The following is a 12727-nucleotide window of genomic DNA, read 5'->3' on the forward strand; positions in this document are numbered from 1 at the left end:
AAACCAGGACTGAACCAGGACTAAACCAGGACTAAGCCAAAACTCAAGCAACATTAAACCAGGTCTAAACCCGCCCATATATGTTAAATATCATAGGTCTTCAATGTTTTTCCTCTAGTGAGCTACTTTTACAAAACCAAAATGTCATAGAGCACTACCTGCAGTATTCCCGCTCTTTTTCACTGACAAAATTTCAAAAATTTTCCATCACTTTTTCATGACCTGAAGTGAATTTTCCATGAATTTACATCACCTACACGTGTAGAATTGATCATACTTTTAGGGATAAATATTAAATGTTAACCCTTTCCACTCACCTTATGGTTTGGTTTTATAGTTTTTTAACATTCCAAATACTGTCAGTGCATTTATTGTCGTCTCTTTTAAACAAAAGGCGCATATGTTCAGAAATAATTATAATAGCCTAATGAAAACTTAACAGAACGCTGTAGTTGCGAGAAAGAGAAACTAAAACTCCATGACTTTTCCAAAACGTTTATTGATTTTACAAAATTCCATGACTTTTCCAGGCCTGTAAACTGACATTTTCAGTTTCCATGACATTCCCAGGATTTTGATGACCATGGGAACCCTGTACCTCAGGAGTCTCCAACCTTTTTCCTCCTGTGGGCTACTTTTTGTAAAACGAAAATGTTATAGAACTACTAATTATAGTGGTCGCCAGAAATTTTGTAAATATAAGAGTAATGGTAAGCTGAAGATGAGGTACAGTTAGACTTCTGTAAAACATAATCCATTATCTATTTATCAGTGCACAAAATTAGGCATTAAAATTATACACTGGCGAGCTACTCTGAAGGGGGTGGAGAGCTACAAGTTGGAGGCTCCTGTTGATTATTACATCCATAGGTCTACATATCCTCTCTTCTCTCTCTCCTCTCATCCACTTCCTTCTCCTCCTCTCCTCCTCTCTCCTCCTCTCCCCGCCCCTCTCTGTTTCCGCTGTATCCTGTTGGTCGCCTGTTTATCAGCTCCGTCCGCAGCCTGACGCGGCACACTCGCTCTCCTCTCGCCGCAGACTGCGCTTCTGTCCCGGACACCCTCGCAGATGGAGCCCGCTTGTGTCCTGGTGCTCCTCGGCGCCGCTCTGCTCCACTCCGCGCAGGTACCACCGCATTTTTATTTTTTTCTATGACAAACCTGCGCCAAAAACACGTAAATGCAGAGGCTAATTTTGGCGGAGGCATAACTACGCAGTTTACGTATCCGTATTGATAAATGATGCGTGCGTTCTTAAAGATACAGTGATGTTTATCTTACATAAGAAATGACTAGGCTCAGGTCTGGATCAGTCCTGACCTGGATTCTTGTTTGTTTCTTGGTGTAATGTCCAGTTTATGTCCAGTTTAATCCTGTTTTGGCTCTGATTTGGTCTGACATGATTTTATTCTGATTCAGTCCGGATCATTCAGTCTCTGTTATGCCGCCTTATATTAAGTTGATATTTTTAGTTTTATTTGGACTGGTTTAGTCTGTCCTTGGTTCTGGTTCTGGTCCTGGTTAGCGCTTATGTCCACATGTGCTCTCCGGTTCATCTGAGGTCTGTCTCATCTTTAAACCTGGTTCAGTTCTGGTTTGGTCCTCATCTGGATGTTGCTTGATTTAGTCCTGGTTTGGTCCAAATTCTGGGTTCGATCCTGGTTTTGCCCTTATTCTCAACCTAGGTTATGTCTTAATTACGATTTCTGGGATGTGATGTGGTTATGGGATGTGATGTGGTTGCCGTGGTGACTCAGAGAAGGTCTCCAGGGCGACGGCAGCAGCTCGTCTCCACGGTGATGCTGTCCTCCTATTACAGTTTTTGTCCGATCGTCATAAACACATGAATCATTCATGCAGAGATTTCACTGAAAGTTAATCTTAATTGTGTACAAAATGATTCTAAAATGAAAATACATGTATATGAGATTAAGTCTTGGGTTCCTTGTGATTTTAATCTTGATTAACACTGGTTTTGGTTTATTTCTATTTTTATTTCTTTTTACTGTCACTGTAGTTCAATATTATTTTGAAAGATTTGATTGAGATTGAGTATTAGTACTGGTTTAGACTTGGTTTATTATTAAGTCATGTCAAAAGTAGACACACAAAAACGTTTTCTTATTTACTCAGTTCTAGTTTAGTTCCCTCCGGTTATTAAAAAGCAACCAAAAATAATAATAAAAAAAAATCACACCCCAAATTGTAAATGAAACACAGGTCACCCCTATGCTTCAGCTCCTTGATGTCATTAAACCTGGATTAATATGAGATGAGATAAAGCCTCCCTCACAGTTTTTACATTCCCATTATGATGATGGGGCATTTGGGGGCAATGGTGCGTTCGCAGGCAGTGGACCACAGTAGTTAATTTCCTAATGGAGTTCTCTCTGATTTACTGCAGTCCTTTAACACAACCTGACTCAGATCTGGAGAGGAGAAGCATCCCGTAAAAGAAAATTAGGCCTGTCACAATATTTTAATACAGAGATATACTATGATAAACAACACAATAACAATAAATACGGATAATCCCAGTGAACCATTTTAAAATACGATATCATTAAAGTCTTATATAATGCAAATTTGACCCTTGTGAACTTTAAGTCATGTTATAAATTTGTTACCTCCTCAAAAACAAACCTGGAGTTGTGTTTTGTTTCATTCACATGTTTGAGTTATGATTTATTATCAGTCTATTTACATCTCCAATGCTCAAAAATGCTCTGTTCCCCCTTGTGATGTCATCTAGTTTTTACCTTTTGTTTAATAAAGACGGTCAGTTCCAGGGTTGAAATCATCCAGATCATTCTAGTGAAAGTGTATGGAGTGTAAAAACGCAGTGGAGCACTTCCTGTATTACATCACAAAGTGTTTTCAGCTTGACAGAAGAAACTTTTTTTTTTTTTTCAAGTGCAAAGAGTCGTTGTCTTTCTTATTTTCTTTATGTTATTAATTTCTATATTTTTAGCAGAACTAGATGTATTTTCCTTTTTCAACAACAAAAAGACTTGATCATTTTACTTTACTTTCAAATTTACTCAAATCAATTTAACATTTTCTTAAAGGTGCATTGTGTAACTTTTCTGGTGGAGGGTCTGTCAAATGCTTTTCTCCGTGAAGATGTTACTGCTTTTTCTGGAATGTTTCACAGTACGGCATTAAACCTTTCTATCTTCATGGAGACAGAACCGGATCGAGTTACAAGTCAGCTCTGTGGAGAATGTCAGAATGTGTGTTTTTCAAAGTATTTTTGAGCTATAAAACCGTCTGTAATTGAATAAATGTAAGGTAGAGCTGTTTAATGCCATACTATGGAACATTTCAGACAGAGCAATGACATGTCCATAGAAATAAGCAGGTGATGGACCCTCTACCAAAAAGTAACATAAGTTAATTTGTCATTTTAACTCAGTCCAATTTTAGTTTTTGTAGCTATCTTCTTCAGTATTTTCAAATATCGTAATACTGTAGTTTTTTTTATGCAAAACTTCTTGGAGTGTTAAAATAGCTCTCAGGTTCACAAGATTTTAAATGAGACTATAGATTAGAGATTTTCTGGTAGATTTACACAGTTCCTTCATAGGTAACGTTGATGATTATTGAGCTGGGGTTTGATTTAGAGTCAGCAGAAGATCTCAGCGTCAGCACAGGCACGATGAAGAGGAGACTGGGGTCCGCTCACGTATCGATCAGACCGAGAGAAACAGGGACTAATTGGTGACAGTAAGTTTGCTTTAATCGCATCTGGAGTGAAGAAGTGAAGAAGAGATCAAGGGTGACAAAGTGCAGTGGAACTTAAAGGGCCCATATTACGCGATTTTCTGATCTATGTCATAATGTTTCCTTATCAAAAACAAACCTGGAGTTGTGTTTTGTTTCATTCACATGTTTAACAGAGAAACCCTGCATATTTAGACTGAGTTTTTCTCTAATAAAATAATCATAAAATGTTACTCAAACATGTGTGAATGAAAAAAACACAACTCCAGGTCTGTTTTTGAGGAGGTAACAACATTTAACATGGCTTAAAGCTCACAAGAGGACATTTTGTGTAATATATGACCTTTAAGTAATAGAGTATGCAATCAGTTCTAAACCAGGACTCATGTATAAGATTCAGATTTAGTAGTCTAGACTGAACCCCAGCAAAGACTGATCCAAAACAGCTGTACCAAGATACTTACCTGACTGGCCAGAACCACACGCCTGATAAAACTCTACAAAGACAAGTGGATCTGTGCTTGACAAATGGGTAAACCAATCAGAGAGAGAAGCCGAGTCTAAAGCCAAAAAAAACACAGCTGCTTACATATTAAAAAAAAGAGAGAGAGAGAAAAATCTACATAAAGGACTGAGAAACTGTGTGGATTTTATTAGAATCAACAATTGAAGCACAAAAAAAATTACTTAACTCTGGTAAAAGAAGTGATATATTTTGTTCTAAATATCTTCCAAAATGTCTTCAAATTAACGGCTGTGATTGGATCGTTTCAAGTTTGAACAGAGATTTTTCACGCTCTGTGGTCCAATTCTATTAGCCTGATTCATCAGCTGGTTTGACTTTGTGTAAACCGTTTGACCTCGCAGCATTGGGATTCGTTTGCTTTTATTTAACTATCTGGTCATGATGTATGTAATGCGCCGTTAATGGGGCTATCTGGTATATTAAGCTTTCCCCAAATCCCGTAGGAAGAAGGGCAATAACGTCTTTCCCCTTGATAAAATTCACCAAACATTCTCTTTGTTCCGGCTTTAAATCCACGATCTCCAGAATCGTTGCCAACACAGAATGTCTGGCTCTTCGCTGATTGGCTGGTGCTTGCAAACCGTCTGGTGTATTCCGATTTCTGATCTAGTCGCTGGAGAGAAATTAAATTGAGCAGAGGCACTAGGCCTGGCTACCAAACTATTATTTATCTAAGAAGTTATATATTTCGTTTTGAATGTCTTCCCCATTTGAGAGATGCGTGATACAAATTAGCAGCTGTGGTTGGATCATTTCAAGTTTGGACAGAGATTTTTCATGTTCTGTGGTCCAATTCTAGACCCTTCTCAATTTGAACAGAATGTAGAAGGGACTGGCTAGTCAGGCAACCAAAATAAAATGGTAATGGATTGATTTGCTGATGTGCAATCTGCCAAACAATATTAAATTACCTTCTAAGATGATACTGAAAAAAAGCAAGCATAGAAGGTGTATTACATCTCACTGTCAAACCATACTCCCTTCACAGACAGACAAGATCACCACTGGGCCACAGTAACAACGTTAGAGCTCCACTTTCAGAGATCAGGAGTCCAAAATATCCTTATAAGAGGTGGATAAAACTCTACCATAGTGCTGTAGCTCACACAAATCAGTTCTTGTGTTTATCTAATTACATATGTGTCTTGTGGAGCCTGAACCAATCTGAACTATCTTTAGGTGCAGCACTCTTTGGTATTTTTAGACAAATCAATAGAATCTGATAAGAGGCTGAATCTCTTCTGTTTGCTCTCACTGAACAATCCCCGGGGAGTACAGAAGTGTCACTACGGTAACACGGGGATGCTCCTGAAATGGCAGCGGAAAAAACCTTTCTTGAACCTAATGGCTTGTTTGTCCGAAAGCACAGGCCTGCTCCAGTGTTTTCTGAGAAGCATCCACCACCACCAAGATACCACACATTCTGAAAGTGAGCGCTACTGAGCAACAGTGTCCAGGATCCATGTTTAATGAGGCTCAGATGAGTCTGTGTGGCACCAGATACCGACGGTGAATGGATTTTTAGGTTTAGAGCCCCTCTGTAAGCCACACAGACACAAGGGAATAGAGAAAGTCTTTGTCTTCTATTTGTCAACGATGGGCAAAGGAGACCAGTCACAGAGGTGAAGGTGAAGCCAAACCAATACAAACATGTTTTCAGCCAGTTTTTGTGTCAATACAGTCTATTTAGTTTGTGAAAAATGTGCAGAAGGTGAGCGTTTGTGCATTTATGGACAGGGAAGATGTCTGTGCTTTTGTCTACACTGGATGTAAAGTTAGATTTTTCAGCTTGTTCTGCTGTTCTGATTCTTTGACCACATTGAAATAATCATCATGAGATCATTGAGAGCCTTTCCAGCCTGATAATAATATAATTTGATGGTTTGTTTGATTGATTCACAGGCACGTCAGCATCCTCTTAAGAGTTCACCCCACAGTGAGTCGTGACTTGGATTCGAATCAGACTTTAGTCACTATTTTTAGGACTTGAGGCTTGACTTGATAAAATGGACTAAGACTTGGGACTTGACTTGGACTTGAAGGTCAGTGATTTGGGACTTGACTCGGACTTGAGGCCTGTGACTTGAGAAGACATGATGTTTCTCCTAAAAATGTTTTTTGAAAATACTTTTCTCTTTACTGTTGATAAATGCGGTGCTGAATTTTACAGGAACAAACTGGAATATGCCCCTCCCACTTCTGTTTGTTACTTTGGATGTAACTGAAGTACTGTGATATGGTATTCTCAAATGTACTACAGTAAAATACAGTACAATACAGTAAAACAGAGAGAACCACAAAGAACATCCTTCCATTTCAGTGCAGACTACATGACAAAATATCTGTTATTAAGCACTTTTAAATCTTAATTATTTCTATTCTGACTGTAATGATTCACGCTAAGATCTTGTCAAAACATTTAAAAAGGAAAAATTAGCATTTCTACAACTCTTATAAAAATACACATGTATAAATATACCATAACTTTTTATGTACAATTTAGTTTACTTGACTTGGACTTGAGGTCAAAGACTTGGTCTCACCTCTGTCCTACAGTGATGCTGAGTGTTGTGTATTTAAAGCAATATTGAATTAATTTAAAGGGTTAACCTCTAACCATGAAATAACTGTTAACTAACATCTGACCTTATGTTATTCCCCATCTCAGTGTGTTCCTGCTGGAAGAGGGCGTGGCCTGGACTATGGGGGCGGAGTCAGGCGTGTGCGGAGAGACGTGCTGCCCTATGAGGACCGCATGGTGTCCATTTCTGTGCCGGAGGAGGACTGGAGGGGGCGTGGCTTAGAGCAGGCCCTGCAGCGATTGGTGGAGAGAGACCAGAGGCGGGAGCAGCAGGAGGAGCAGCAGCAGAGAGCAGGTTTGAGCTGTAGAAATACGTCAAAAGAAAAACAAAAATAAAAAAACTGCACTGATGGTGGGTGGGAGGGATGTTAATCGTAGGCTCTGTGTATATTGTGTCTCCATGGTAACTGGTGAACACCCCCAGCATAGATTTTTCGTTATACTTGCAGTTCTTCAGTCTAACCTGTAGGTGTCTCTGTAGCGTACATGAACGCTGTGCTGCAGCTGGCGGACGCAGAGAGGGCGGGGCTTGTGAATCCAGAGGTGCAGGTGGAACTGGACCAGGATCAGGAGGAGGACCTGAACCCCTCGGAGATCAAGAGCCTCCCGGACTATGACGAGAGCAGCCCCAGGCTAACCATGAGCCGGCCGCAAGCCCCCTGGTGGAGACTGGTGGAACCACAGCTGGCTGAGGCGCTGCTCCAGAGGTCAGGGGTCACTCTGGGTCTGGAATGGGTTAGAGGGTAGAATAGGCTCTGTGGACAATAGCGCCTGGCAACTTCACTGTTAGCATCACTACATTCTGTCCAATTTGATGTCTATATGTTTTTTGCTGAGTCATGCTGAAATTTATAAATATTTGAAGGTGCATTGTGTAACCTTTCTAGTGGAGGGTCCATCAAATGCTTTTCTCAATGGAGAGGTTCTGGCTTTGTCTGGAATGTTCCTCAGTATGAGATTAAACAGCTCTACTTTACATTTATTCAATTACAGGTGGTTTTATAGCTCAAAAATACTTAGAAAAACAGACACACAGATCTGACCTGTAACTTGGTCTGGTTTGGTCTCCATGAAGATAGAAAGGTTTAATGCCATACTGTGAAACATTCCAGACAAAGCCATATCATCTCCACATTCACGGACCTTCCACCAGAAAAGTTACACAATGCACCTTTAATGTATTTTGTCTGGTTTCAGGTTGGATCCGGACTTTTCTGAAGCTCTTTTGAACAAACTGCAGCAAACCCAGAGATCAGGGCCAAGAGAGAGTGAACAAGAGACACTCAGGTCTGTGGGACAAAGACATAACTTTACTAATATTATCTACATTTTAGTAATGAAATACAAATTTACGAATCTGAATAAGTCTGGGCATTTAAGCATATAAGAGTTTGATCAGTTACTACAAAATCAACTACCTGGCAAACCAGAGTCACACACTTTGACAAAACTTTCCAAAGACGAGAGGATCTGGAGATGTGTCTTGTCTCCCTGATTTCAGAGAGTGTGATTGACAGATGGATTAACCAATAAGAGCGACAACAAACTGCTTATGTTAAAAAAAAAATTACACAAAGGACTGAAAAACAGACCAGATTTGTACAAGATCAGCAATTGAAGCAACAACGATTATTTATCTCAGGTAAAAGAAGTTAAATATTTGGTACTGAATGATAAGAGAATTTTTGAAAGGAGATGTCTGTCACATTTGAGAGACACGTGCTACACATTATATTTCAGAGTCAGAATTTATTTGTCATTTCAGTATAAAAAATACACAGAAACGAAACACTACACTCAGGTCCAGGTCAACAGCAGCAGAAATAATAAAAGGAATAAATAGTTTAAAATATGTCAAATGTCAAAATATATCGTATGTCACATGTCAAAAATGAGCAAATATGGTTGGATCATTTCACGTTTGGAAGGAGATTTTTCCTTTTATGGTCCAATTCCAGACCCTGGACCCAATCAGAAAGTAGAAGAGACTGACTGGCAACAAAAGCAATCAACATTATATTTATTTTATTATGTATGTGTAGGTATTGTAGCAATTGGTATCCGTGAATCTTAATTTTTTCATACTTTTATCTTTGCTAGGCGTCTGATTGGTCAGATCCTTTCAAGTCTGGGTCCGAGCGACGCTGTGAGGCCATCAGGTCGCAGAATGAGAAGGGATCTTTCTGACTCCGCCCCCTCACCTGTAAGCCCCGCCCACAGGAGGAGCCGGCGTTCCCTGGAGGACACACCCCCCAGCGATGACCCCCCGCTGCTCCGAGTGAAACGACTGGAGGAGGAGGAGCTTGAGCCCCGCCCATCTCAGGGTCTACAGCGAATCAAACGCATCGACGTAGAGGATCATGGGAGTCGTAGGAGGAAGAGGAGAGCCATAGTGAACTACGACCCCCAGATTCTACTGAGGCAGGCTCTGGAGCTGATGAGGGAGTAGGAGACAAAGAAGAAGGAAGGAGAGAGAGAGAGTGAGGAGGGATGAGATAAAGATTGGACTGAGGTCAAAAGAAATATCTACAGAATCAATACAGAATGTTTCAAATGTCAAATAATTACACTATTTTAAGTAATTTAAAGTAACTGTATGTAGCCCACGATCTTACTGTTTTAAAAAGGTATTACAATTGCAACCTGTGAACCTTAAAGATACTTAAAGAGACAAAGGAATTTTGGACATAAGGCCTCATTTCCGAGTGAGCCAGAGTGTTGGAGACGTGTGGAGACACTTTTTAAAATATTCCATCCAGTCCTTGTATTTGCAGAGGTCACTGGTGCTAGACTAGTGCATGTCAATGGCCATAGTTATCCTGCCACTAAAAACAGTCTTACCCACTCCACAAAACACCTGAAGCAAATTTATTATTACGCCAGACTGTTGATATAAATGTCTGTGTTGTCACATGTTGAGGGACTATTTTCTCATATATCAGTCCGCCGCTGCCGAGCTTTCTGTCAGGAAGTACAACTCGCTGCTGCTGCTCAGACATAATTTTTTCAAATGCAAGGTTGGTTTTACTTCTAAAATTATTCTATCAACACAGACATTTACATCGACAGTCTGGTGTAATAACAGATTTGCTTTGGGTGTTTTGTGGAGTGAGTAAGACTGTTTTTAGTGGCACCAGTGACCTCTGCAAATACAAGGACTTGATGGAATATTTAAAAAGTGTCTCCACACGTCTCCAACACTCTGGCTCACTAGGAAATGAGATCCTATGTCCAAAATTCTGAACTGTCCCTTTAACCTGCAGATAGACGACTCATGCAAGTTTCATATGAGCTCAGAACCTCTAGAATTCACTCACTGAGCTGCAGCGACTGCACTAGCACTGTTTAATAAATTACTGCAGATGCTGGAGTTTAGGTAGTGAATGTTCAGATCAAAGAGAGGCATTTTAGAACTAAACAAATGGATTTCAGCACCGAAACTGGCAACCAAAATGAGTAACTAGGAATAAATCCGCATTTGAATTGTTATCAGTAAAAGCTATTTTTGATTTGAACAGATTTGGAGACACAGATGGGTCAGGTTTATGAAATATAAAACCAAACTTTCACATACAGTTCCTTGAAAATAAAATATATTGAAAAAGCTTGACAAACCAAACTACTCAAATAAGATTATGTAGATTTTTCTTTTAAAGGAGAGGACACAATAATAAGCAAGGAGGTAGGAGATGAGGAGAGAGGAGTCAAGGAGGGAGAAGGATGGTCTGTGTTTTTTGTTTTAGGTTAATTTTTGTTGCTGCTTTTGGTGAAACTGCATAAAATCAGAGGTGGAGCTGAAGAGAGCAGAGTCAGACCCGTCTTTACTAACTGATCACGTTTTATTATTTGTCCCAGTTTTCAATTAAGAATGTTTAATGTTTAGATAAATTAGTACAATAAAAATGAATAGAACACTGACTAATACATCTTAAACTTAAAGATGCACTATGTAACTTCTTGGTTGGGTCACCGTCACCTGCTTGTTCATGTTTCTATCATTGCTTTGCCTGGAATGTTCCACAGTATGACATTAAATAGCTCTACCTTACATTAATTCAGTTACAAGTCATTTTATGGATCAAAAAGACCTACAAAAACGGGGATTCTGACTGTGAGCGGGGTCGCCTCTCCACAGATCTGACCTGTAACTTGGTCTGGTTTAGTCCAGGAAGATAGAAACGTTTAAAGCCATACTGAGAAACATTCCAGACAAAGCAATAACATCTCTATAGAGAAAAGAACTGGACGGATCCTCCACTAGAAAAGTTACATAATACATCTTTAATAAGAAAAGTCATGGATACGCTCCAGGCGCCTTCTCAGAATTTAAGAAAAGCATTAGACCTCATTCATGAAACGCTTTTGGCATTACAAAACATTTTCTTATCTGAAAATGTTCTACTAGAAGAACAAATCCTACTAATTCTAACAGTCAGGAGCACTCATAAGAACAAAAACATTTACCGTTTTAGAATATTATTACTTTATGCAACAAAAAAAATTCTAATTCCTCGTTTCTAACCAAATACATATTAATTTTCTCTGTAAATGAGATGTTAATGAGTGTGGAGGTGTTCGTAGCTCTGGGTGTTGGGGAATTCGGGAGCTTAAAAACACTGCATCTTCTTAAAGTGGAAGTGACAAACATTTTTTAAGAAAAGATTCATGAATGTGGCCCATTATGATTAAAGTTCCCGATACAATTTTCTGAAGTAGTACTGTTATTGTGTGTAGAGATTACTGTATACGGCGGTAGGGCATCTGGTTGAATATGGTCCATAAGCTCCTGAGAGTCAGTGCAGTCGATACAGTATTATCTATAAACAGTAAGTCTACTTCTATCAATCAAAACTGGGACTAAACTAAACTTTCAGATGACAAAAAATAAATAGATAACTGAATTAAAGGTGCATTATGTAACTTTTCCAGTGGAGGGTCCGTCAAATTATTTTCTCCATGGAGATGTTATTGCTTTGTCTTAATAATCTTTCACAGTATTAAACCTTTCTATCTTCATGGAGACTAAACCAGACCAAGTTACAGGTCAGATCTGTGAAGAGGCGACTCCGCTCACAGTCAGATGCCTGTTTTTCTAGGTATTTTTGAGCTTTAAAACCACTTGCAATTTAATAAATGTGAAGTAGAGCTGTTTAATGTCATACTGTGGAACATTCCAGGTAGAGGAATGACATCTCCATAGAAACAAGCAGGTGACGGACCCCCAACTAAAAAGTTACATAGTGCAGCTTTAATTCATGCAGATTTATAATGTTTATAATTAAATAACTGAAACTATGAAAAACCAAAGATACAAGTATGAGAGCAGCTGACCTCTGACCCGCTTCTCTCGCTTCCACCTCTGAACCTTTAAAGCTTTAACACAGAAAAAAAAGCCAGTTTCCTGTTTCCATACATGGATCTATAGGGGCCCCTCTCTGTGCTGTGATTGGTCCGTTCATGTTGTGTTCATGTGTCGCTGTTTCTCACGTCTCATTGAGATTAAATAAATGTGAAATGTGAATTCATTTAATTCAATAAAGTCAGTACAACACCTCTATCACAGCATCGTTTTGTCTTAATTTACATGAGGGCTCCAACACGTTCATCCAGTAATCGCAATTTATCGTTTATTTAAATAATTAAATAATTATTAAATGGTCTATACACACAGAAGAGGTGAGAGAAGAGGTTTTAGGGCCCAGGCTGAACAGTAATTACATGAAATGGCACAATGGATTTGGAAATTCAGTGATGCTGATGGTGCCACTCTTTAGTCTAAATCAGGGATCTCCAACCTGTGGCTCGGGAGCTACTGGCAGCTCTCCACCTCTGTCCTAGTAGCTCATCAAGGGATTTCTGAATTACATGTATTGTCCTGAATAAGTAAAACTTGATCA

General features: G+C 39.3%; 1 protein-coding gene across 1 annotated transcript; it reads left to right on the forward strand.

Annotated features, from left to right (window-relative positions):
- The first annotated feature begins 989 nt into the window (after positions 1-989).
- On the forward strand, positions 990-12387 carry pcsk1nl (proprotein convertase subtilisin/kexin type 1 inhibitor, like). The gene is made up of 5 exons (XM_055166019.1): positions 990-1126; positions 6918-7125; positions 7312-7537; positions 8028-8117; positions 8931-12387. The coding sequence occupies exons 1-5, from the start codon at positions 1070-1072 to the stop codon at positions 9277-9279; spliced, it is 930 nt and encodes a 309-aa protein (XP_055021994.1). The 5' UTR covers positions 990-1069; the 3' UTR covers positions 9280-12387.
- The last annotated feature ends 340 nt before the right edge of the window (positions 12388-12727 follow it).

The sequence above is a fragment of the Boleophthalmus pectinirostris genome, unplaced genomic scaffold (genome assembly GCF_026225935.1).
Source record: "Boleophthalmus pectinirostris isolate CB_2022bp ecotype Guang Dong unplaced genomic scaffold, ASM2622593v1 HiC_scaffold_8, whole genome shotgun sequence".
NCBI classification, from domain to species: Eukaryota; Metazoa; Chordata; class Actinopteri; order Gobiiformes; family Gobiidae; genus Boleophthalmus; species Boleophthalmus pectinirostris.